Raw genomic sequence first — 26187 nt, 5'->3', positions numbered from 1 at the left:
GAGCTGTCAGACCCTGCATAGACGTTGTGGTACTCTTGTGAACACACGTCGAAGACAAACTCAGAAGAGAAGAAATTGCTGTTGAACCACTGATGTCACATGGACTATTTTAACAATGTCCTTACTACCTTTCTGGGGCTTAAACGTGGTAGTTCTGTTGCTGGCTATGCAGGGTCAGAAAACTCTCAGGTTTCATCAAAAACATCTTAATTTGTTTTCCAAAGATGAGTGAATGTCGGGTTTGTAATTAATAACAGAATTGTTATTTTTGGGTGAACTATCCCTTTAACAGCCATTGCTATAGTGAATCTATAATAATCATCACAGGTACAGGTGCTTGACAGTTTTTCTACTGTGTTGCATGGTGAGAACTGCTCTGTTACATAACGTTCTTTTTCCTCGGTAACCAAAGAGAGCCAACCAATCGACATCAAGCTCCCCCCACCCCGATTTTTTTCCCTCCAACCCTTGCCTCACTGTGTTTGAGGATAAGCCATTAAAGTGTCAGAGATCCTAGAAATACAGCCAAATTAGCCGGACACACAGTTGTCTCGTGAGTGGACGTCGTAAAATTCCAGAGAAATGGGCGTTTCGCATTCTTCATGCAGAGAGCAGGAATCCTCCATCGGGAGCCTGGGAATTTTTATTTCTCTGAATAGGCACATTGTGGAAGAGCCCAGATCGTAACATGTCATTTCTCTGTTTGCTCTCCGAAGGTCTGTGGAGTCATGTTTTCTCGAAGCAGCTCCACACTGGACACAACATTGCAGCAGGCTCTATTGAAAGGGGCCTTGACATGTTTCCTTCCTCTGGCTACGAGGCCTGAGCTGCATACAGTCAGCAGAGCTTTGTTAGCAGTGAAGGGGTGGCCCTAAGGGGGGGGGGAATAAAACCCAGCCTGCTGGGATCATGTCTCTCTTTTTTTTATATATATATAAGTGCCCAACACTACAGTAGATTCCTCTTTCCCACCCCCATCCTGTTCACTTCACTCCTCCCCCTCTCCCCTCACTACTCTCTCTGCAGTGGAAATGAACTCCGTACTATGGATATAAGGGTGAAGATGAGGTTTACAGCGAATTTCCAGCGCTGCTTGCAAGACAGCCTCCTGGACAGCCGCCAACATTCTGCAAGTCCTCTCTAGCCAACCAGAATTCCTGTTGGGAACCACCTGACCTGAATTCCCAGACAAAGAAATGTTCATGCTTTCTGTTTTTTTTTTCCTCTTTTTTTTTTTTTTTTTTTTGAAGGGGTCTCCACTGAGCCAAGAGTGGGGCAAGAAAAAAAGCGACTCACACGTTGGATTTAAAGTGCCGAGTGCAGGCGTGTATGGGTAGGTCGGCTGGCTTGTTTGTTGTTGATAGCACACGGGACAGTGTGCATGTCTGAGTAGACTTGCTGGAGGAGGAATATGCTGACTTCAGGTATTTCCAGGAGACTTGTTACGGACCATCTGCCTTGGGTAGCTTAAAGGAAACCCATCTCTTTAAAACCAGAGTGCCGGACCGGGCTTAAAAACATTGCAAGTACAAGACAAAAGGCTTTGCTTAAAAGGGATTTTTTTTTTCTAGCCTGTGTGTTATCACAGGGGGATAGCAGAGAGCTGAATGTATTTCCTGTTTTACTGTCTCTGCAGGATGTTGTGCATAGGGCATATATTTGGCATTGTTCATGTTTGAAAGTTTATACTTGGTTTTTAAGTGTGCTGTGATCTGATAGTGTGCTTTTTGTGGTTATTTATACATTAGGGTTGTAGAGACGTAGCATGTTTTAACTCGAACTTATGCTTTTACACTTATTTTTAAAGGAAAGTTTTGCTTTTAAGCTTGAAAACAAAGATAATATGCTTTTTACAGTCTGTCAGATTTGGGTCGGTACCGCAAACATGTAAATTTGGCAGCGTTTGTTGCTTGTGTTGATACGAAAATGTGGTGCATGTCTTTTTAAGGATATGCAAATATGAATGAACCGAGTGAACCCGGGAAGCACGTGTGATTAGTGCGCTGCCAGAGTTTGCTCGTACTCTGAGTCAAGGCTGCACAGACTGAAGCAGGCAGACTTTTGCACTTCAGCTTTTGAAGATTCATCAGCAATTTAAGGAAATAGCTGATTTTAGACTAAAATCATTTTGCACAACTTGAAGTGAACAAATAAAGATAACGCTTTAAAAAAACTTCAACATTAAGGCACTTAGACTAAGACTCATTTAGCATGCCTGACCTCTGCTGCACTAGTAATTACAGAGTCTTTAATGGACCCAGTACAATCGCAAACTAAATGCATCCTCTATTCTCTGGACTTGGGAGGCTAAAAAGTGAACAGCCTTTGTTCGGTCTCTCACAAAGTCAAATCAAAATAAATGCGATTGTCCCACAGTGGCGATAGCCATTCATCCCCTGCCTGTTGGAATTTCAGTGTGCACTGCTGTGCTGCCGGCATTTGAATTAAATCACACTGTTTCCTCTTACTGTTCAAAAAAGTTTAAGGGAACAGTATTTATTAAACATTGTTTGTTTGGAAACCATTCATAATGTTTCTGTGCGCTGCAGACTGACTGTCTGTCAGCTGTGTACAACAAGTTTGGCTTTTTTCAGTTAAAATAAGTAAATAGAAATATTTAATTTTATTAAATTAAAAATAATATTAATATATTGTTTATTAACTTGGTATAATTGGTATGGTATAATAGTTCACCACAAAATGAAAAACTGCTGAAAATGTTTTCACCCTCAGGCCATCCGAAATGTAGGAGTTTGTTTCTTCATCGGAACAGATTTGGAGAAATGTAGCATTACATCACTTGCTTCTCCAATGGATCCTCTGCAGTGAATGGGTGCCATCAGAATGAGAGTCCAAACAGCTGATAAAAACATCACAATAACATCAGTCAACATCTTATGAAGTGAAAAGCTACATGTTTATAATAAACAATTCCAGCATAAAGTCTTGTTTAACTTCAAAACATTGCTTCTGGCTAAAACACAGCACAGATCACACACTGTGTACAACTGAAAACAGTCCAAAACAGTTATGCAAACAAATATGTAGGTGAATTTTGATGTGAAAGGACATCAAGGGATGGACTTTTTGACTGGAGGAAGCATTATTGTGGATTATGGACTGGTATTTTGGCCAGATGCAAAAGTTGAATTCTTTTCCCTCTAACAAACACACTGCTTTTTACTTCCCGAGTTGTTAATTGATGGACTGGAGTCATGTGTATTACTTGTGGATTATTATAAGGGTTTTGTTAGCTGTTTGAATAACAGCAGCTTCATTCTGACGGCACCCATTCACTGCAGAGGATCCATTGGTAATCAAATATAATGCTAAATTTCTCCAAATGGGTTGTAATGAGATAAACTTGTCTACATCTTGGATAGCCTAAAGGTGAGTAAATTTTCATTTTGGGGAGAACTATTCCTTTTTTAAATAAATACATTTATTCTTACAAGCCTATATTATATATTTTTTGCTAACAATTTTATAATTTATACATTTTTTATATTTTTTTCTTTCTTCCCTAAAGAAGCAATGTTGTATAGCATGCGCTGTGTCATAATACTGATTTTTCAACCCAATTTTCATCCCAGACTAATTGTTCCAAGGCTATCATTCTATCATAAATGTTAGCTTGTTGGCATATTTAAATGATCACATTTAGTAATTAAATTTGTAAGGAATAAAAGTGTAAAAAAAACATGTATGACATAGTAACAATGTGGCATTTGGCCTGCAAGTCTCTTACATTAGCCTCAGGCTGTCCTTATGATCATAAATCATAAAGGTATATTGTTTTTTTAGTAATGCTGTTTTTCATTCCTATGTCATATGAACAGCAACACATTCAAAGGCCTAACATGCAAAATAATAGACCTACAGGCATCCATGTGCAGTAGCTGATCATAGAATTGAATCGAATTGTCATGGTATATAAAAAATTACAATAAGGTTGGAAAAAAGAATTTGCCAGAGGAGCTTTCTTGGAAAAGAGGCTTGGTTGATCATTGTAATGTGGAGAGCAGCTTAAGGCCATGGGTGTTTCCTTTCAGATATAGGTAGCCCTCCATACAGCACACAATCTTTAAAAGAGAGCTTAAAAAACACTCTCTCAGAATGTTACCCTTCTTACCTTTCAGTATTGGATTCATGCGTACTGTGTAAAAGAGCTTTAACTGAAGAGGTTAGTTTATCACTTAGTTCTCTAAGGCGGGCGTACACGGTGCGATTTTTGCTGTCGTACGAGTTCGCATGCGATTTTTTTCAATCGTGTGGAAATCGCGTATGCTCGTATGGTCGCGGCTCGTATCATTTGCAATGAATTACGAGCCGAGCAGAGTGGCTTACGAGCACTTCCCGACCTCCCGATCATTTTTAAACATGTCTAAAAAGTTCGTGAGCTATCGGTTCGAATTCGTGACATGTGTGCGGTTGAAGGAGCCGATTTGTTGATTTATCTGAAGTAGACCAATCACGAACTAGGAAAACCACAGAAGAAGAAACACGAACAGGACAGCGCCATGGCGAATGTGGACTATTTACCAGGAGGATAAACTCGCTGAAGTCTGACAGGAACAGCGAGCGCTGTATGATGTTTCTAGCAACGTGTACCATGCTTTTTAGTTCTCTCTCTCTCTCGCGCGCGCTCTCTCTCACACACGCATTATGTAGTTTACAGGGACTCTCCATAGACGTAACGGTATTCTATACTGTATATCCCCATACACCTCTATCCATTACGGAAAATGCATGTTTAAAATTTCTATTAAACACCGTATAGTATTTTTTTTTAAAGCCATTTGGTTTACGAGGGCACAGGAATTGTCCTCACAAACCATGTTTACATTGCAATACCTATTTCAGATATTTATAAACCTATAAGAACACACACACACAAACACAGGGTGACCAAACGTCCCGGTTTCCTATTGCTGAAAAATCGATTCGTGCGATTGCTTCTGGAATTCGCAGGTTGTAAAATCGTGTCGTATATCATCTCGTCCGTACGATTTTCAGATAAACTCACTCGTGCCGTGTGCGTGGACATACAATCTTCCGACCATCCGAATTCGCACCGTGTACGCCCGCCTTAAGCTTCTGTATTATTCAATGTGGCAATTTTTGGCTTAAGTGAAAGTACTGCATTATAGATACCATTACAGTACATCCACATTTTTTGTCCCATAGTTGCTTAAAAGTAAGTTTTCTTAGTGCTGATGCTGAGATTTACATCTCATTACTTCAGTAGCTGGAGGATATTATTTGTTAGTTAGAAATGGAAGACTAGTAGTACTAGTTTCAGAAACATTTTCTCTAAATACATCTTAACATCTGTGTTTTTAGTCTTCTAAATTAGCAGAGGTGGGTAGTAACGAGTTACATTTACTTCGTTACATTTACTTGAGTAATTTTTTGGGGTAACGAATACTTTTCGGAGTATATTTAAAGATGGGTACCTTATACTCTTACTTGAGTAAATTTTTGGGGAAAAATCTGTACTTTTACTTCGTTACTGTGTGTTACGCTCCTCTCGTTACTTTATCTTAATGCAATAAATGTTATAATGCTTCAGTTTATTCCAAACGCGCCCGTCTACTTTTCTCTGGGCAATGAGCGATGCCCATTCGTGAATGATTCATTCTTTTGATTCAATTCTGTTCAAAGGCTTGATCAAACCAATTGGCAAACGGGTGAATTGGTTCATGAATCAGTTTGAATGAGTCGTTCAGTTCCCTGCCGCACGCGCTGAGCGTCTGAAGTGGTTCACTCGGAGTTGTAACGTTTAAGAACAGAAAGAGCGTTGAAAACGTGGCTGGAACTGCACTGAATTGAAAGCAAATCTGCAAAGGCTATTATTTGCTAGCGATGGAGATCCTTATTAGATGAACACCGCGTGTGCTGTCTACTGTTTAACAGGTAATAACTTGGACTACATTCGATTACAGTACACGATACCACTGTGACATTACTTTGTTGTAACGTTACGTGTGTGGCTTATAACAGAGGGGAGTCAAGTTGAATGCAGCTTCCAAAAGACAAAAAATAGCCGATTAAGATTTTATTAATTTTAATACAATCACACCTGTGCGAGTACGTTCAGCGAGTCAAATTATCAGCTGCTAAATTCAGATCTGTGATTGCTTGCTGGCGCTTAGCCAGAGATAGATGCGTTTATACAGCGCTGCGTATTATAACAAATCACACATGATTCTTTTGAGCTTATTAAAGCATTGGCCAATCAGAGGCGTTCAGATGAGTCATCGCTAAAATGCCGGTGCTTCCTTCACTCGCTCGCTGACTGAATACCTCTTTCTGGCGAATTCTCTCGTCAGAAACAACAAAGTGCAGATGTGTGTACGAATCTTTAATTAAGATATTGATTTCACAGTGTTAACAGTTTCAGTGATTTTAATGGGAGTTTCTGAGAGTGATTGAAATCTATACTGTCAGTGAAAATTATCTTTAATAATGTAAATGTTATTTGCTCTCTTTCTGAATAATGAAAGATTAGTAGCAATATTTATATCACATTAACTTTCAATGTTAAACTCACATTTAATATAAAGTCAGTCGTATTAAAATATGTTATGGCATGACACCTATATCTGTTACTTAAGTAAACAGACAGGGTTTTATAATAAATTACATAAATTATAGTAAAGGCTGATGAAATATATACATTTATACACGCACACATACATTACATACATTTTATCTATATATCTAAATAAAAATAGGCTCAGTACAGTATATATGACCCAAAGTAACTAGTAACTAACTACTTGAGTAGATTTTTTATCCGATACTCTTTTACTCTTACTCAAGTAACTATTCAAGACTAGTACTTTTACTTTTACTTGAGTAAATATTTCTAGAAGTACTTTTACTTTTACTTGAGTACAGTTTTTGGGTACTCTACCCACCTCTGTAAATTAGCTTTCTATCTTTTGGACAGCCGTGTAGAAAACTAGGCCAGCAAATGGGTAAATTTTCATGCTTTTTAATAATCTTTATCTTTATAAATGCATTTATTCAGTAAACATTTATGAAGTATTTATTCAAAGTGATTCCAACAGTACAGCTTGCTGTAATTGTTTGTGTTTGTTGTTATATTTTTTTCTTAGGACTATTATAAATAAACTGGTTATCTGGTTATTTTAAGATCACTGTTGTGGATGACATACTATTTATTTATCTTGTTATTCCTGAGCTGGACCTTGTGTTTGTGGCTGACAAAGACTGTAAAGTACTGTACTCTTGAAAACCTCCCCCTTTCCTTCCTTCTCGTCTCCCCCTCCCTCAATTTCAAGAGCTATAGTGAGGCCCCTGAAGAGGGGCATTTACAGTTGGGGGGAAAGAAAACACGCCCAGAAGCAAATCTCCACTTATAGCCGCAGTGCCTCCCTCTCCTCCCCCAGTTTTTGGGGAGATTTCAGTTTTCTATTAATTTCCTTATTTTTTATGTAGAAATAACCCTTTCCTTCTTCCCGAGTCGACGGTTTGATACACAATAGTCGCCTGCAATATTGGCAGCCTCTGTCATTATTTATGATTGGTTTTGACAGTCTTTAGTATCTGTGATAGCTTTGACAACTTAAACTTGGGGGATTTTCAAGCTATTCAGAAGTTATGTGGGGGTTTATATCAAAAGCAGGGATTATTACTCTTCATCAGTCACGTAGGGTGAGTTCGGCTTGTTGTGTGTAATGTAAATTGTGTACATTTATAGGGAACAAAGCCGCATGCATGTGAGTTGGAATCAGTCTTGGGTAGCTCAAGATAAAATTTTCATTAGATAAGGGTTTCAGATTTCAATTATATTCTGATTTAAAGCGTTAGTTCACCCAAAATGAAAATTAGCCCATAAATTACTCACTTTGAAGTCATCCTAGGTGTATATTACGTTCTTCTTTCGTATGAATCCAGTCAGAGTTATTTAAAAAATTTCCTTTGGTCTTTCAAGCTGTTTCATGCCACACAGTGGGTGTTGCACTGCATCGGTTCATGAGAAGTTTAATAAAAAGCGTATCCATTAAAGAAAAATGTCTCACACGGCTCTGGGGGGTGAACAAAGGCCTTCTCTAGTCAATCAATGCGTTTTTGTAAAAAAAATATCCATATTCAAAATGTAATAATCACTTTAATCTAGCTTGCACTCACTGATGTAAAATGGAAGAAGTTCTGGGGGAATGACATATGAGGTCAGCAGTGTTGGGGAAAGTTACTTTTAAAAGTAATGCCTTACAATATTGCGTTACTCCCTAAAAAAGTAACTAAATATGTTACTTAGTTACTTTTTATGGAAAGTAATGTGTTACATTACTTTTGCGTTACTTTCACGTTACTTTTTAAATATGAGCAGGGCTTGATTGTTTTTAATATAAGAAGTTCTATTTATAGCAAATGTAAAAGCCCTTTCACACCAAAAAGTGTAATGAATAAACCTCAGGCTGAAGGAAAAGTAAATTCACATCTGTACAGTAGAACACAGGAGAGAAGGTTCAACACTCTTCATCAATAAAAAAAAAAACAATGAAGCACAATTGTTAGTTTATCTAAAGTCATTTTTTAATTATTAGTATGGTTGAACTGGATCATTAAAGGTCAGCAGCAAAGAGACTGTTAATAAAATGGGAATAGATACATTTGTGTTATTTAATATATTTAGTTATTGCAGGTTTGCGTCATATTCTGAGTTTGCATTTCACTGTTTTGATTAATTTTGATGAATACTAAATCTGTTTTGTTTTTTTGTGAGTGGGATGAATTAATTAGTCTAGAACTACAGTAACATGTTCACACAGCGCACACAACGCCTCCATACTTCCGATTTCTCCCAATATGGGAACAGGAGGCTTGTCAGTCAAAAAATGGGAATACAAAGTAACTGGCGTTACTTTTTTGAAAAAGTAACTCAGATATTTTCTTGTAAATTAAAAAGTAATGCGTTACTTTACTAGTTACTTGAAAAAAGTAATCTGATTACGTAACTCGCGTTACTTGTAATGCATTACCCCCAACACTATGTTAATGATGCAGCTTTATATTTCCTCAATTCCACATACCCCAGTTTTCCAAGTTGAATTAAGGACATTGAAGAAGGGTTACAGTGGACAGCAAGTTCCCACTGTTAAATTCTGACAAACAGCTTATATTAATTGAAATATTGCTGCTCGAATGCAATTTGTACCTAGATAAATTAATTGTTGTATCATCTCATGCGCTTAAGGACCTGAGTGTAACAGAACAGTATTCTTCAACCTGAGAAATATTGTCTTGTTATGAAACATGCTTTGCTTGTTGGTTTTGAAATGACATGGATTACAAAAAAACGAATATTTAAACATTAGACATTATGCAGCTCCCTTGGAAGTTTATTTAGGCTCAGTTGGAAATGGCTCTGCTCATCGAGGCAGCCAGTGAAGCTATACAGATATTTATAAACTACAGTGGGGCTTCTTGATTTGAGGCCACATGTTTCTACTCCACTCTCATCCTGTCTATTCATGCACCCTCATGAGCTCTTGGCCCCAGAGCTTCTCTTCCCCCTTTGCGGGCTTATATGAATGTATAGCCACCATAATGGAGGGAGTGAGCTAAAGAGAGACATGGGGAGAGCTTTCTGGGGATGGATGCAACCATTTTCTCTGTACACAGACACACACACACACACACAGACGACACTGCCAGGTTCACGTGTGTGTGAGTGAAATTGGAGATGGAGTTGGAACCAGCAGCAGAGAAAGTACAGCTGTGAAAGAGATTCACGTGCGAGTGAGAGAGAACGAGAGGACGAGAGAGGTGCAGCTGTTAGGGATTTGTTGTGAGCTGCTTAAGTCATGGCTTGGCTCGTGTCCTCTGATTTGACCTAATAGCTTAGAGTCAGGTTGGACAAACTCGCTGAACTCTCAAGAGCGCATCCATCTCAGCCACGGGGGGAGCTCTCATTGTTACAAAGTGATCACACACAGTTTTCACCGCAATGAAAAGGGGACTGTTTTCACAAGTTTCTGCCACTTATCTCACTCAAAAGGGCCGCACTTGTGCTTTATCAAAAGGATGGGGATATTTGTGTTGGCACGTGGGATTAAAATACTATAAACAAACTGAGTAGTCACCATTACTCAAGCACTGAACTGTGCTATTCTGAGGAAAGCCATTGCTGTTCCATGTGCTTTACCTCCTCCTCTTCCTGTCCCGCTGTTCCCTACGTTGCAGGCAGAAAAGAAGGCGAAACTGGTGTCTGTGATGAACTCAATGGAGGGCCATGGCGAGGTAGAGTCGGAGGCTCAAAAAGACAGCTCCACAATCACCGTCCCACTACTCTTTCCTCCACCGACGCCGCCAGCACAGCAGCAACCGCCACAGCCACAGCCACAGCCTCAAGCTCAACCTCAGACCAACATCAAACCCCAGCCTTCTCCCCAGCAACAACCTCCACCTTTCCAACAGCAGCAGCAGCCTACGGACCCAGCCTCACCAACTGTTGCCACCACCCCAGAGCCCGTGTCTATAGGGGACAGAGACAAGACTTCACCCAAGTCCACTGACACAGAGTCAGAGTACGAGGTAGGAGTAACTTCCTTATGACCTTGGTGGCTTGGGGTTGATCATTTTAAAATATTGTGTAGATATTCTGTTGTTTGGGTGGTTGGTTCTGCAATTGTGGCTTATTTGGTTAGACGGATAAGTTTTGGGAAGAATGTGGGATTTTCTTTTTTCAAATTTACTTTTGTTATCAAAGTAAAATGTCCCACCTTTGACACCTTCTTGCTGATAGGATAGTTATTCTTAGAGAAATCCCAGGATTATGCAATGTTATGTTATCCTGTAAATTATCCGGCTAACCAGATTTGAAATCCATGTTTAAACAGTGGGACCTGTCTTCTGCTGGAGGGTTTGTTTCATATGAAATCTAGGAGTAATTTGAAACTATGCTAAAACTATTGTCGGACAGCTCTTGGTCTTAAAGGGTTAGTTCACCCAAAAATGAAAATTCTGTCATTAATTACTCACCCTTGTTCCAAACCCGTAAGACCTTCATTCATCTTTGGAACTCAGATTAAGATATTTTTGATGACATCCGAGATTTAATGACCCAAAAGGTGGTAAGGACATCTTTAAAATATCCATTTGACATCAGTGATTCATTAGTAATGTTTTGATGCTATGAAAATACTTTGTGTTTGCAATGAAAACAAAAATAACAACTTTATTCATCAATTTCTTCTCTTCTGTGTTAGTCTTTGACACGCGTTCATGAGTACCATGACACATGCGTGTGCATTCTTATGCTTGCAAACATGGTGCAGCGCACCAGGATTCTACATTCTACAGGATTCTACAACACTGGCTCTTGTGTCAGCAAAACCACATGCATGCATCGTGGTACTCTCGTGAACATGCGTCAAAGACTGAAAGGGACAAGAAGAAATTGTTGAAAAAAAAGCTGTCATTTCTGTTTTCTTTGCACACAAAAAGTATTCTCGTAGCTTCATAAAATTAAGGTTGAACCACTGATGTCACATGGACTAACTTAACAATGTCCTTGCTACCTTTCTGGGCCTTGAACGTGACAGTTCCCTTGCTGTCTATGCAGGGTAAGAAAGCTCTCGGATTTCATCAAAAGTATCTTAATTTGTGTTCTGAAGATGAATGAAGGTCTTATGAGTTTGGAACAACATGAGGGTGAGTAATTAATGACAGAATTGTAATTTTTGGGTAAACTATACTTTTAAGGTGCAGTCATTAGTGAAGCTTCTGTAATATATTGTGGGCAAAATAGGTCCACTGTCTATTGTCAGTAGTATGGGAATATACAGCTCACATAGAAGACACTTTCAAACCAAGTAGCTTACTGTTGGTCATCTTGGCAAATCTATGTGACCAACTTGAAACCATTGCGAAATTTGTATAGGAAAACCTTCCATTTATAGTAATCGTCACAGAGTTACCATACAGGTCAAGACAGTTAAAATAAATAAAGTTAATTAAAAAAACACAGGTTATTTTTTGAATTTATGTAAAGTGATAGAAATCAAAAGTTGATCTGTCCTGTGTTTGTATATTGCAGGATGGCCGAGGTTTCGGCATTGGTGAGCTTGTGTGGGGAAAGTTACGAGGATTCTCCTGGTGGCCAGGCCGGATTGTATCCTGGTTAATGACTGGACGCAGCCGGGCGGCTGAGGGCACTAGATGGGTCATGTGGTTTGGTGACGGCAAGTTTTCTGTGGTGAGTTTGTGTTCTCTCATACATCACACGGTGTAAAACAAGTTAAATCTTAAACGAATGACTTTGATTTTCAGGAAACAATGCAATTTAAATGGATAGTTCAACCTAACATGAAAATTCTGTCATCGTTTACTTATCTTCAGGTTGTTTCAAACAATGTTGGTAGCCAAATAGACAGACCAAATAGTTGCTGGTAGCCATTAAATTATATAGTAGGAAAAAAATACGTTGGAAGTCAATGGCTACAAGCAGCCATTTGATAGAAAATGTCTTCTTTTGTATTCAACAGAGGAAAGAAATTCATACAAGTTTGGAAATTGTAATTTTTTGGGTGAACTATCCTTTGAGCTTTTGTGACAGAATTTGTTGACAGGAAGGGACAAGTCATACTTTTCTCTGGTTCTCAGCATCATGCTACCATTGTTGTCGATAGAGGTTGTATTGTAACCCGGAACATCCATCTAAATGTTTTTTTTTTTTTTTTCCCGGTAGGTCTGTGTTGAGAAACTGTTGCCTTTAAGTTCCTTCCACAACGCCTTTCACCAGCCAACCTACAATAAACAACCAATGTACAAGAAAGCCATCTTTGAAGTGCTACAGGTAGGAATTTGTTTGTGGTATAAATCAAGGACTGAACAAATCAGATCTTCTGTAGTTTATTATTATATTCCAAGCAAAATCTCTCTAAGAAAAAAATGTTTGAATGGTGTGCTTTGCAGGTTGCCAGCACAAGAGCAGGCAAAACCTTCCTCACATGCCCGGAGAGTGACGACACTGACACTTCTAAATCAGTAGAAATGCAAAACAAACAGATGATTGAATGGGCCATGACGGGATTTCAACCCACAGGACCTAAAGGTCTAGAGCCGCCTGAAGGTAAGACTGCTGTTGTTTCATATTGATATCTGCTTACTTGGTGAAGAAAACTTAGAAACTTAGAAAACACAAACTTATGAGGTTTTCATGCAACTCTGTTACAACGACAGTCTATAATGACTTAATTTGTAAAAGGGTTAGTTCACCCAGAAATGAAAATTCTGTAATTGATGACTCTTTCATTAATACTCTTTCTTAATACCTTTCTGGACCTTGAACGTAGTAGCACAGTTTCGAACTATGGAGGGTCAGAAAGCTCTTGGATTTCATAAAAATATCTTAATTTGTGTTTCCAAGATGAATAAAGGACGTACAGGTTTGGAACAACAAGAGGGTGAGTAATTAATGACAGAATTCTCTTTTTTTCGGTGGACTATTCCTATAAGCTCCAAAAACCACAAAAACCCCCCTTGAAAAATGAACAAACACAAAAAGCACCATAAAAGTGGTCCATATGATGCATGTGATGTATCTTCATTATATAGCTTTGTGGGAGAATCAGAATAAAATTGAAGCCACTATAACTTCCCCTCTAGTGGGCTGTTAACTTAAAGACCACTGTGAACGAATCACTGATTCAGAGTTAAACTTGAGAACTGAATCAGTGAATGAGTTTTAGTTCAAGTTCTCATCCATGAACCAGTTGATAGGGTTCACAAACTGAACTGATTTGTCCACAACTACATGACTCAATTGTCAAGTTGCACCAATTTGTGTCGACATTTGGCTTAACACGATTTGGAATATAGCAAACAAGTCATAAGGGCCATGCTAATCATCTTTTCATTTAATGAACTGTCATTGTATGAGATTTCAGATGGACAGTTCCTCGGTTCAGAGATTTTGGAGAATTTTGTCTTTTTAGATCTCTTGTAGATGCTTACTAGATATTTAGCCATTAAGCTTGTACATATGCCAGCCTGCCAGGAATTCAGTTCTGTTACTGGTTAAATCAAAATGATCCTGACCGCTGGACGTTTACATAGACACACCACATTATACATTAACCAATAGCTATACGTACCATTGTGCCTTTTTCAGAGGAACGCAACCCCTACAAGGAAGTATATCCAGAGATGTGGGTGGAGCCAGAGGCGGCGGCCTACACGCCCCCACCAGCAAAAAAGCCCCGCAAGAGCACAGCCACAGAGAAACCCAAGGTCAAAGACATCATCGACGAGCGGACTCGAGGTGAGCGGATACTCTCACTGAACCAGGCCAGCGAGTTCAAAGGGTTCCTCGCTCGTAACACACACCCGCACACGCTAAATCTGGATTAGTGCTCTCATCTCCTGAGGCAGCAGAGTAAACACAAGAGGGTGTGTCTGGAACTATGACAAGGGTCTCGTCTAATCCTACAAGTTAAAAGAGACTTGTTTTCTATTGAATTGTGGCACGTTCAAACACACAGTAGCTTCAAAATGGCACTTTCACCTACATGTTGTTCAGTTGTTGTTCTAGTAATACATTCTAAAGATTACTTCCCATGTTTTAGGGCAGGAAAACCTAACAGTAGTAATAAAGAGACGAGCTGTTAAATCAGCAGGGAGCTTTATTAAACACTCAAATACAGGAAAACTGGAGCAGTCTTGCACCATCTCTTTTGTGGCTTACATGTAGAGCCAAGAGTTTCACTTCACTTGCAACAGTTCTGGCTTTATATTTCACCTTAGTTATAATAACACCTGCTTAATATTTAATAAAAACAATTAAAAAGTTGTGCAATAATAATCTCATTAAAAGTATTCATGATATACACTATCGTTCAAAAGTTTGTACTGTTCAAAAAGAGTAATATTGTGAAATACAGTTATAATTTATATGAGCTGTTTTCTATTTAAAAATATTTTAAAATGTAATTTATCTGTGATTGTGAAGCTGCATTTTTAGAAGCCTTTCAGAAATAATTATAATATGCTCAAGAAACATCAGTTGTGCTGCTTAATGTTTGTGTGGATTTTTTTTTTTGATGATTCTTTTATAAATACAAAGTTCAAAAAAAGAAAAAAAAATAATATAATTTTTTTGTAAGATTATAAATTTATTTACTGTCACTTTTAAAAGTAAAATTTACATTTAAATTTACATTTTATTTAATTTATTAATTTCGTAAAAAAACTTGAAATCTGTAAACGGTATTCTTTTTTTTTTTTTTTTTTTTTTTTTTTTTTTTACTACAGCACTGTTGCTGCTTTGGTACAATGTGTATTGCAAAAGGCATTATGCAAATTGAAATTTATTTTTATGAAATTTTTCACTATACCACTGCAAAACATCCAAAATATTACAAAGAAGCAAATCTAACAACTGCTGTTTTGGTGACACTTTTGAACTAATGTCAGCTAGTATGATGAACTACTTTGTCTTGAGATTAATAAAATGTCAATGTGGCAACTGGAATAACTGACTCCAAACCTTGCATTAATTTTTAATCCAGTTCAGTACTGAAGACTTTCAATTATTCAGCTGTCCATCATCAATTATTTCTGACATGTTCTACAAATTAAATATATTACCACTACAATTAGCAGCATTATATCAGTTAATAAAAATGATGGCATGCTATGCTATGGCAGTGTTTTGTCTATAAAATATTTAATTGTCGAGGTGATGTAAATTCAATACACTGAAATTTCCATTCAACAAGATGTCAAGTTGAATTAGGCCAAATATGTGAAACACTGGGAGTTTTTCCAGTTTTTAAATGTTTATTTTTCTGTTGTTTTTCAGAGAGGCTTGTATACGAAGTTCGTCAGAAATGTAGAAACATTGAAGGTACTGTATGTGTTACATATACAGATTGAGATGTGTTTCTTAACTGGCTGTCGGTCAGTGTTAGAGCCTCTGCTAAAATCTCTCTCTCACTTTGAACACTTCCAGACATCTGCATCTCCTGTGGCAGCCTTAATGTTTCCCTGGAGCACCCACTCTTCATTGGAGGAATGTGCCAAAGCTGTAAGGTAAAAGCCAGGAAATTCCTGCTTCCTACTTCCTTGAGGGATGCTTTGTTTGCTTGATTGTAATTTTATCATGTCCATTCACATTACTGGCAGATTTTATTGTCTGTGACTTGAAAACAGATGTTACATACTGTATGCTGTACATAATCATTTGCATTGCAAAACATTCATAAAAAAAAAGTACTGAGACAAATGGAGTCAATCAAAAGATGTTGGCTGTAAGTTATATATGGTGGTTGAAATACAATGCTGCATGAACTCAACCAATCAGCATGTTCAGCAGCACCCAAGTCCCACCCCCAGAACCTTCTGGACCTTTGAAAAAGTACTACTGTTCCTCGCGAGCAGGGACTGAGGGTCAAATTCTTACCCGGAACTTTATTTAGATCCTGGTTCCTGTAGTGAAAACACACCGAGTACTGGCCCAGAGTTCCTGAGGAAAGTTACTGCGGTGGAAACGGGGCTTAAATTGACATTTTATGAAACAATTTATTTGTTTTATTTATTTAGTGAATAGTTTTTAATATCAACCATCTAACGTTCATCATTTTAATACTGGAAATAATTCTTATATTGCTCCATCCATAGCATTTAATTATGAAATTAATGGTGCTGTCAAATGATTAATTGCATCCAAAATAAACATTTTTGTTTACACAATGTATGTGTGTGTAATGTGTATACTTAATATGCATATAAAAATACACTCACATAAAGCATATGTTTAAAAAAATATTTACATGTGTATATTTATATTCCTATATAAATATATTTAATTAATAAACGTAACATATTTTTCTTAAATATATACATGCATTTTGTGTTTATATATACATAATAAATATTCACAGCACACATGCATGTATTATGTAAAAAAAAAAGTTTTATTCTGGATTCGATTAATCGCGATTAATCATTTGACAGCACTTAAAATTAAATGAGTTGAAATATTTTAATGGATTGGCATTATCCTGCTTGCTAATATATTGTATATATTTATGTTTTTTAAGGAGTCATATGATGCTGCTAAAAAGAACATTATATTGTGTATTTGGCATAATGCAATGTGTTTATGCGGTTTAATGTTCAAAAAACACATTATTTTCCATATAATGTACATTATTGTTTCTCCTCTATGCCCCGCCTTCTGAAACGAATAGATTTTTACAAGACTCGTTGTTCTGAAAAAGTGAGGTGTGCTCTGATTGGCCAGCTATCCAGTGCATTGTGATTGGCCGAATGCCTCAAGTGTGTGATGGAAATGTTACTCCCCTTAACATACTATGCTGTCTCCCAAGCCAGCAGCACGAGATTCAGTCCAGCTGCTCTGCACGTGCACATCCCATCATCAGTTCTCTTCTAGAAGTTCTCGGGATATTGGTTTATTTCGCATCAGAGCGAGTGTAAGGCATGTTTATAAACCGAATAACTTAAGTAATTTGTGGATTAATGCGTACTGGAGACGCGAACTGTTTCAAATTATTCAGTTCGATTTAGTGAACTGGTTCAGATTCAGTTAAATTCGATCCGGACATCACTAGACGAGACAAAACCATTAAAACCTATTACAAATGAGGCTTTTGTTGCATCCAGTGGGGTCATAATTACTGATTATAATGACTTAAAATGCCTTTTTACACGTTGCGTTGTGTATCGTGCCGCGTAAACATAAAACCATGTCTCCATTTGTGATTTGAAAAACAACAGACAAGCCTGCTCTACACTGCTCAAAACTCGCAATTGAATCATCGTTGGAAAACTATTTAAATATAAATGTACTTACAGGCGTCAGATGCGCCAGACTGTCCTTGCAAAGTTTGAACTGCCTCACTTTATAGAAACAGCTGTTGTGCCAAAGATGCATTGCAGGCTACTGGTTCAGGAATCAATGCTCGTTCTCCATAAAATGCTCAGCACACATCTGAATATTTGTGTTGGACTGTTCTGGAACATTGTTGAAATACAAATTAACCACTGATTTTTAGTTGTGTCCTCTTTTGGAAGGCCAGACAAAGTAGTTTCGCTTTTGCAATGAAACACACAGTTACTCCATGACATGGCAGCAGAGAGAATAAAAGTTACGCCTTCTTTCTTTGCGTGAACATTTGGGTGGCGTTATGCAAATCTTCCCACATAGTGATGTAGAGATGTGGGGGCGTGTTAGAACGAGCCATTTTAGGGGGGAGTGGTTGACTGTTAACTTTTATAAAGAATATCTCTTATGATTTGAGACTTTAGTCTTTGCAACTTTACAGATTTTGCAGACTCTATGCACCAAGAGCTTGTAACACTCCAAAGATAAAAGAAAAATTAAAATCACATCATTTAAAAAAATTAAACACGATCAAATATAAATACTTAACTACCACCATACGTTTTTGAAATGGCTAGTGTTTTTCATTTGTCAACCACATATGCCCAGTATACCTTGATACGAATGAATTCCTATTTGAATTGTTTGTCCTTTTATAGAACTGCTTCCTAGAATGTGCGTATCAATATGATGACGATGGCTACCAGTCCTATTGTACTATCTGCTGTGGAGGGAGAGAAGTGCTCATGTGTGGAAACAATAACTGTTGCAGGTGAGACAGATTCTCAGTAGTTAGCTAGGATGTATTGTTTCCATTTTCTACCTCAATCCTGCATTGATTCCTCTATTATATCGTTGTTCTCCTGCAGGTGTTTCTGTGTGGAGTGTGTGGATCTGTTAGTGGGGCCCGGCGCGGCACAGGCAGCTATTAAAGAAGATCCCTGGAACTGCTATATGTGTGGGCCGAAGGCTCAATACGGCCTGCTGGAGCGCCGAGCGGATTGGCCTTGCAGACTGCAGCACTTCTTTGCCAACAATCACGACCAGGACTTTGTAAGCAACAAAAAGCCCCAGCTTAAAGGGATACTCCACCCCAAAATGAAAATCTTGTCATTAATCACCCCCATGTTGTTCCAAACCAGTAAAAGCTCAGTTCATCTTCAGAACACAATTTAAGATATTTTGGAAGAAAACCAGGTGGCTTGTGACTGTCCCATTGACTGCCAAGTAACTTACACTGTCAAGGTCCAGAATAGTATGAAAGTCGTCAGAATAGTCCAATCTGCCATCAGTGGTACAACCGTAATTTTATGAAGCGACGAGAATACTTTTTGTATGTGAAGAAAACAAAAATAACAACTTCATTCAACAATTCGTCTCCTCAGTGTCTCTCCACATCACCGGAGAATATGAGCTGAACAAAGGCAGCTACGCTCTTCTGTGTCAGCCACACCACAAGGATACGTTTTCGACATTTATTTACGCTTTGATTTGAAAGAAAACAGCGAATCCTTGTCGAGCGTGAGCTTTCTGCGTTCAGCTCATATTCTCCAAAATGTCGCTACAGTGATGTGGAGAGACACAGAGGAGACGAATTGTTGAATGAAGTTGTTATTTTTGTTTTCTTCACATACAAAAAGTATTTTCGTCGCTTCATAACGTTATGGTTGAATCACTGATAGCAGATGGACTACTCTGACGATGCTTTTCATACTTTTTTCGACCTTGACGGTGTATTTTACTTGGCAGTCTATGGGACAGTCACAAGCCTCCCGGTTTTCATCCAAAATATCTTAAATTGTGTTAAATTGTGAAGACGAACGAAGCTTTTACGGGTTTGGAATGACATGGGGGTAAGTGATTGATGACAACATTTTCATTCTGGGGTGTACTATCCCTTTAAAATGATCAGTGACCAATCCTACCTTAGCAATTGTTACTCTCCATCATATTATCAGACAAGCTCTCCGGTTCACTGTGTTAAGCATTAGCCTTAAACCTAAATAGTTTTTAATCACATAATGTGCAACTGAATGATTCTTGAAAGACTAAAAATGACATTTTCCAATTTCACACTTGATTCCAGCCTGTGTATGAAAAATACACATTGGCATTCAAAAGTTTTGGGCTAATAAAATGTATTGTATGTTTTTAAAAGAATTCTCTTGCGCTCACCAAAGCTGCATTTACTTAATCAAAAAGACATGAAAAACTGTAATATTGTGAAATATGTTTACATTTTAAAAGATGATTACATGATTAAATATTTTCAAATATAATTTATTCCTCCAAAGTCAGAGTTTGATTTTCAGCATCATTATTCCAGTCATCGGTTTCACATGATCCATCAGAAATCATTCCAATATGTTGATTTGGTGTTCAAGAAACATTTATTATTATCAAGAAATATTTTGTAACATTATAGATGTCTTCACTGTCACTTTTGATTAATTGAATGCATTATTGCTGAATAGAAGTATTAGTTTACTAAAAAAAAATAAAAAAAATATATAAATAAATTGTACAGACCCCAAAGCTTCGAACTGTCCTGTACAATAAATTTTGACAGCTTCATAAGCACTTTAGTCTAAAATACACATTGTTCTAATCTTCTCTTCCTTCCTGTGGGACATTTTGAAGCCTGTCTGAGTGAACAACATTCAGAATTCTCATGGAAAGTCTGGCAATATCAGGAAATGTTCAATTTGTAATTCCCAGACCTGGGAAAGTCATGGAAAATATGAAGTAAAAATAGATTATTTGTCAGTTCATACTCAGCGCTAGAAATGACAGTGGCAATGAATTACTCTTTTTAAGTGCAATCTATATAAAAAGTTCTATCCAGCAATCAAGATTGACTGAAATGGAAAGTAACGTAAAAAAATAAAAAATAAAAACATGAAAATGCATTGATTAAAAGTTTTTAACAGTAACCATAGGGTTAATTGAGATCATTTTGGAATCACATAGTGAAATCATTTTGAAGTGCCGCATTGTTTGAGCAGCTGTGAGCATTTTAATCAAAACTGGTGTGGTTTACAGTATAAATGTGAATGGTTTGAGAGTTTTATAATGTAATTATATGACTCCTGAAACATTTGCTTTCCAGACCATGTGAAAGAGCAGCTTGGCTGACGGCCATTGTGCTGAAGAGCAGCCAGAGAGTGTTACACTCACAGTGCTTTGTGCACTGAGTACACATCTTAACATCATAGAGTTTTAGCTTACACACTCCCCTCTTTAAATGGACTACAGTACAGGTTAGCTAGCATTTGCTATTGTCAGCGTTATTGAATACTTAGATGTTTAACAAAGACCAGAGATAAGCAGCCACACTTAATCACAAGAAAATGGTTAATGAAACTGGCCGGTGACACAGCGTTTATTTAACAGGCGCTCAACAATAAGCCCTTGTTACTGGACTGGTTTAATGTAAAGGCCTCTTTGTTAGTTACAGACAGTATGTACAGACAGGTGCTCTTTCATTACCAGAGCAGTGTGCTTTAAAGGCCTCTCTCTCTCTGTTTATCTTGTCCTTTCTCTCGTCCACCCTCCTTTTTCACTCCTCCTTTCTTCTCTTTCAGGAACCACCAAGGCTCTACCCTCCGGTTTTGGCAGAGAACAGAAAACCCATTCGCGTCCTGTCACTTTTTGATGGGATCGCAACAGGTTAGAGAAGAATGTCCGCCCTTCCTTTCATCCTCTCAGCAGAAAACAGTGCTGATCACGTTACACTCATCCTGGCTTTAAAAGTGCTTTTAGTTTAACTGTTATACTGGCCACTCGTCGACACGCTCACGTTGTAATGTGTGATTTTACAGTTTTGACTCTCTAGACGGTCCATGTTCGTCATTAAAACCTGATTATAATGTGACATATGCATATTTGGTGGACAAGACACTACTCAGTGAACTTTTCACTATAATATAATTTTAAATCCATCGAGAAACTGGCTGCTAAGTTGCAGTCACATATGAAATCCAGTCGTTTAAAAAGGAATTTACACAATCAGGAATTTTGCACGAGGGTGAAATGTCTTTACAGAGACTTCACAAGTTGTTAACTCAGTTTTGTCGTGTTTACCAATAAAAAGATGCTTGATTGAAAAATGCCTGATAATTTACTCACCCCCATGTCATCCAAGATGTTTATGTCTTCCTTTCTTCAGTCGAAAAGGTTTTTTGAGGCAAACATTCCAGGATTTTTCTCCATATGGTGGGCTTCAATGGGCGTCAAGGGGTTGATGGTCCAAAATGGAGTTTCAAAGGTCTCTACATGATCCCAGCCAAGGAATGAGGGTCATATCTAGCGAAACAATTGGTCATTTTCTAAAAAAATAAATAAAAATGATATATTTTTATCCACAAATGCTCATCTTGCACTAGCTCTACTTCACGTTGGAAAGGTCATGCATGTTGTAGGCAGAAGTAGCGCCCCAGTGAACATGCAAAGAAAGTCAAACGCACTTTTACAAAAAAATTGTATTTGTGTATTTTTTCACCCTACCCTACCTTTTTGATCCATAGTACACAGCCGAAGAACTAACAACACGTGACTTTTCCAATTTGATTACGTCATGTGAAGTCGTAGATTGCACAGCTAATACAAGATGAGCATTTGTGGTTAAAAAGTAATGAAAATGACCGATCATTTTGTTATGTAAGACCCTTATTCCTCGGCTAGGATCATGTAGAGCCCTTTGATGCTGCACTGAAACTGCAGTGTGGACCTTCAACCCACTGGCTCCCATTGAAGCCCACTATATGGAGAAAATCCTGGAATGTTTTACTTTAAAACTTTAATTTCCTTTCGACTGAAGAAGGAAGAAGTGAACATCTTTGATGACATGGGGGTGAGTCAATTTTTATTATTGGGGCAAAGGCTGTAAATGCCATGTGACTAATCACTAGTACTTGCGTACTTCAATAAAACGGTCCAATAATTAGCAAAAAATGAAATAAGCATCTTAGTTGTATGTTGTGATGGTGTTTGTGATTATGCCAGGGCTGCTGGTTCTGAAGGAGCTGGGTATCCAGGTGGAGCGTTACGTGGCCTCAGAAGTGTGCGAGGACTCCATCACTGTGGGCATCGTTCGGCACCAGGGACGCATCATGTACGTGGGTGACGTGAGAAACGTCACCCGTAAAAACGTGAGTATCGTCCTTCACCTCAGTTTACTGTTGAAGTCTGTACATGTAGTGGCCATCTTGGTAACTTGCCAATTTCTTTAAGTACAGCTCTAATATAACTGCACAAAAAAAAAAACTTGACCTTTAACAAAAACCTTTGAGAGTACTGGTATCATAAATAGCAATTTCTCTCATTTGTTTTTCAGTGAATGTTATTTTTTTGTCTTTGTACCATATAGGTTTCCTACTTGATTACGTCCACAATATTTTATATTGATCAATCTTTCTATTGATTTTTTTTCTTTGTCTAATCTGTTCTTCTGTTTCATCCACAGATTCAGGAATGGGGTCCTTTTGATCTCGTCATCGGTGGAAGTCCTTGCAATGACTTGTCCATAGTGAATCCTGCAAGAAAAGGTCTCTACGGTAGGAGTTTATTCAGCTGTGTTTATTCTAGCCTTAGTCTTTAGTATTAGTGTTTACACTTTCAAATACCATTTAAAAGTTTGGGGTCCGTAAGACTACAAAATATTTCTAATTCGATGTTCTTTCAAACATTTTATTCATCAAAGAATCCTAAAATTTTTTATCATGGTTTCCATATTAAACATTACAACTGTTTTCAACATTGATAACAATAAGATTCAGAAATGTTTCTTGAGCACCACGTCAGCGCATTAGAATGTGACACTGAAGTAATGTCTGCTGAAAATTCAGTTTTGCCATTACAGGAATCGATTGCATTTTAAAGTACAGTATATTAAAATAGAAAACCGCTCCTTTAAATAATAATAATAATAATACTTTAAGTAATTATATTTTACAGTATTATCAAATAAATGCATCCTTTGGTGAGGCTTTTTTCAAAAACATTCAAAATATTACCGCCTCCAAACTTTTGAATGGTGGCGTCCTGTATATCTCAATTGTATTTATAACACAGCTCGTATATTTATACATTTTTACCATAATTGTCATATTGAGTTTTTGTAATGATTTTCAATCTTCCTTTTTGTGTTTCAGAGGGCACGGGTCGACTCTTCTTTGAGTTTTACCGGCTGTTACATGAGGCCCGACCTAAAGAGGGAGATAACAGGCCGTTCTTCTGGCTCTTTGAGAATGTGGTGGCTATGGGTGTCAGCGACAAGAGGGACATCTCTCGCTTTTTAGAGGTGTTTGAACAGAATGATTAAACTGTGCTGAATTTGTCTTTTACTGTCAGTGGGGCTTTAATTCAAACCAGTAGGTTTTGCTGCCACCTAGTGGTAAAATTACCTGCTCTGTAGGAACGAATAAACCCATTATCTGCTTGCTAGTCAATATTACAAAGGTTTAGGATATATTTTATTATATATTTATTATTAGTGTGTTCTTGTAGCTCAATTGGTAGAGCATTGCGTTATCAAGCGCAATGTTGTGGCTTTGATTCCCCGGGAACACATGATAGATAAAAATTGATAGACTGAATACACTGTAAGTCGCTTTGGATAAAAGTGTCTGCTAAATGCATAAATTTATTTATTTATTTATTAGTGCTGTCACACTATTCATTGCGATTAATCGCATCAAAAGTAAATGTTTCGGTTTACATAATATATGTGTGTATATATTTAAGAAAAATATGTTTATATTTGTATATTAAATACATTTATTTATAATATAAATTATATAAATATATACATACATATTTTCTAAATATATACTGTGTGAGTGTGTATTTATATATACATAATAAAAATACACAGTACACACACCTATATTATGTGAACAAAAACATTTATTTTGGAACGCCATTAATCGTTTGTCAGCACTTATTTATTTATTTGTTTATGTATTGTAGTGCAACCCAGTGATGATCGATGCCAAGGAGGTTTCTGCTGCACACAGAGCTCGCTACTTTTGGGGTAACCTGCCTGGCATGAACAGGTTAGTTGGACATGGACTCTTCATTCATTTCATTATTTAATCTCTCACTTCATCATTTTACCCCTCTATTTCCTTTTCCTCTCAGACCGTTGACCGCCATGTGCACTGATAAACTGGACCTCCAAGACTGTTTGGAGCATGGCAGGACAGCTAAGGTACTTCTCAGACCAACCCTCAACTGATTTCTGGATAAAGCAGTTTAAATCAGTTTCTTTTTGCCTTTTTTATAGTTTGATAAGGTGCGGACCATCACAACTCGGTCAAATTCCATAAAGCAGGGCAAAGACCAGCACTTCCCTGTCTTCATGAATGACAAAGAGGACATTCTGTGGTGCACTGAGATGGAAAGGTACTGAGACGAAATGCCTTAAAAAAATTCTAAGCTGTAAGTCCAAATGTAAATGTAAATTGTCACACTGACATTTGTTCAACAGAGAGATCTCGAGGGCCCGCTTCAGTGAACAGTGAGTTTTGTCTTATATTGATTGAATCATCACTCATCTACTGGCTCACTGAAACCATATCCTACTCAACAGAACAGAATATAACTACATATCTATACTATGAGACATGTCTATCCATTTATATACACTGATGTAAACACTGATATACACCATGAAATGGCTTGACAAACACAATTTTTTTCCTGGTTTGGTATATTTTAACCTGGCTTGATTTAAAATCCTTTTTGGAGATTCAAACACACGTGGTCAGATAAGACAGAGAAGAAAGTCAACACATTGTTGCTTCATTTAGCTGAACTGTATATAAACTTGCACTTTAATGTGACCGTAGACCACAAAAGTGTACATTTTCTGAAATTGAGATTTAAACATAATCTGAAAGCTGAATAAATAAGCTTTCCATTGATGTATGGTTTATTAGGAGTGCTGTTTTGATATATTTACAGTAGGAAATTGACAAAATACAGGTGATTCTCAAAGAATTAGAAATGTCGTGAAAAAGTTCATTTATTTCAGTAATTCAACTCAAATTGTGACACTCGTGTATTAAATTATTTCAATGCACACATATTGAAGTAGTTTAAGTCTTTGGTTATTTTAATTGTGATGATTTGGGCTCACATTCAACAAAAACCCACCAACTCACTATTTCAACAAATTAGAATACTTCATAAGACCAATAAAAACATTTTTAGTGAATTGTTGGCCTTCTGAAAAGTATGATCATTTACTGTACTTGTACTCAATACTTGGTAGGGGCTCCTTTTGCTTTAATTTCTGCCTCAAT

The 26187-nt window shown here is 37.5% G+C and overlaps 1 protein-coding gene across 7 annotated transcripts in view; it reads left to right on the top strand.

Moving 5' to 3' along the window:
• The window catches only part of dnmt3ab (DNA (cytosine-5-)-methyltransferase 3 alpha b), a 77777-nt gene that overhangs the window by 30474 nt on the left and 21116 nt on the right, over nucleotides 1–26187 (top strand). For 3 of the 7 annotated variants that reach the window (XM_059520676.1, XM_059520675.1, XM_059520680.1), the window contains 17 exons: nucleotides 10219–10569; nucleotides 12074–12232; nucleotides 12725–12832; nucleotides 12952–13108; nucleotides 14150–14299; nucleotides 15839–15883; nucleotides 15989–16068; nucleotides 18541–18653; nucleotides 18751–18934; nucleotides 21466–21550; nucleotides 22886–23031; nucleotides 23346–23436; nucleotides 24034–24182; nucleotides 24851–24936; nucleotides 25022–25091; nucleotides 25167–25285; nucleotides 25371–25400. In XM_059520676.1, coding sequence (XP_059376659.1) covers nucleotides 10219–10569; nucleotides 12074–12232; nucleotides 12725–12832; nucleotides 12952–13108; nucleotides 14150–14299; nucleotides 15839–15883; nucleotides 15989–16068; nucleotides 18541–18653; nucleotides 18751–18934; nucleotides 21466–21550; nucleotides 22886–23031; nucleotides 23346–23436; nucleotides 24034–24182; nucleotides 24851–24936; nucleotides 25022–25091; nucleotides 25167–25285; nucleotides 25371–25400 — 2123 coding nt within the window. The remainder of the gene's footprint in view (nucleotides 1–10218; nucleotides 10570–12073; nucleotides 12233–12724; nucleotides 12833–12951; nucleotides 13109–14149; nucleotides 14300–15838; nucleotides 15884–15988; nucleotides 16069–18540; nucleotides 18654–18750; nucleotides 18935–21465; nucleotides 21551–22885; nucleotides 23032–23345; nucleotides 23437–24033; nucleotides 24183–24850; nucleotides 24937–25021; nucleotides 25092–25166; nucleotides 25286–25370; nucleotides 25401–26187) is intronic. The other 4 variants (XM_059520678.1, XM_059520681.1, XM_059520677.1 and 1 more) reach the window with 3 other exon arrangements.

The sequence above is a fragment of the Carassius carassius genome, chromosome 32, assembly GCF_963082965.1.
Source record: "Carassius carassius chromosome 32, fCarCar2.1, whole genome shotgun sequence".
NCBI classification, from domain to species: Eukaryota; Metazoa; Chordata; class Actinopteri; order Cypriniformes; family Cyprinidae; genus Carassius; species Carassius carassius.
The sequence above is the reverse complement of the archived record's forward strand: the minus strand, read 5'-3'. Positions and strand labels throughout refer to the sequence as shown.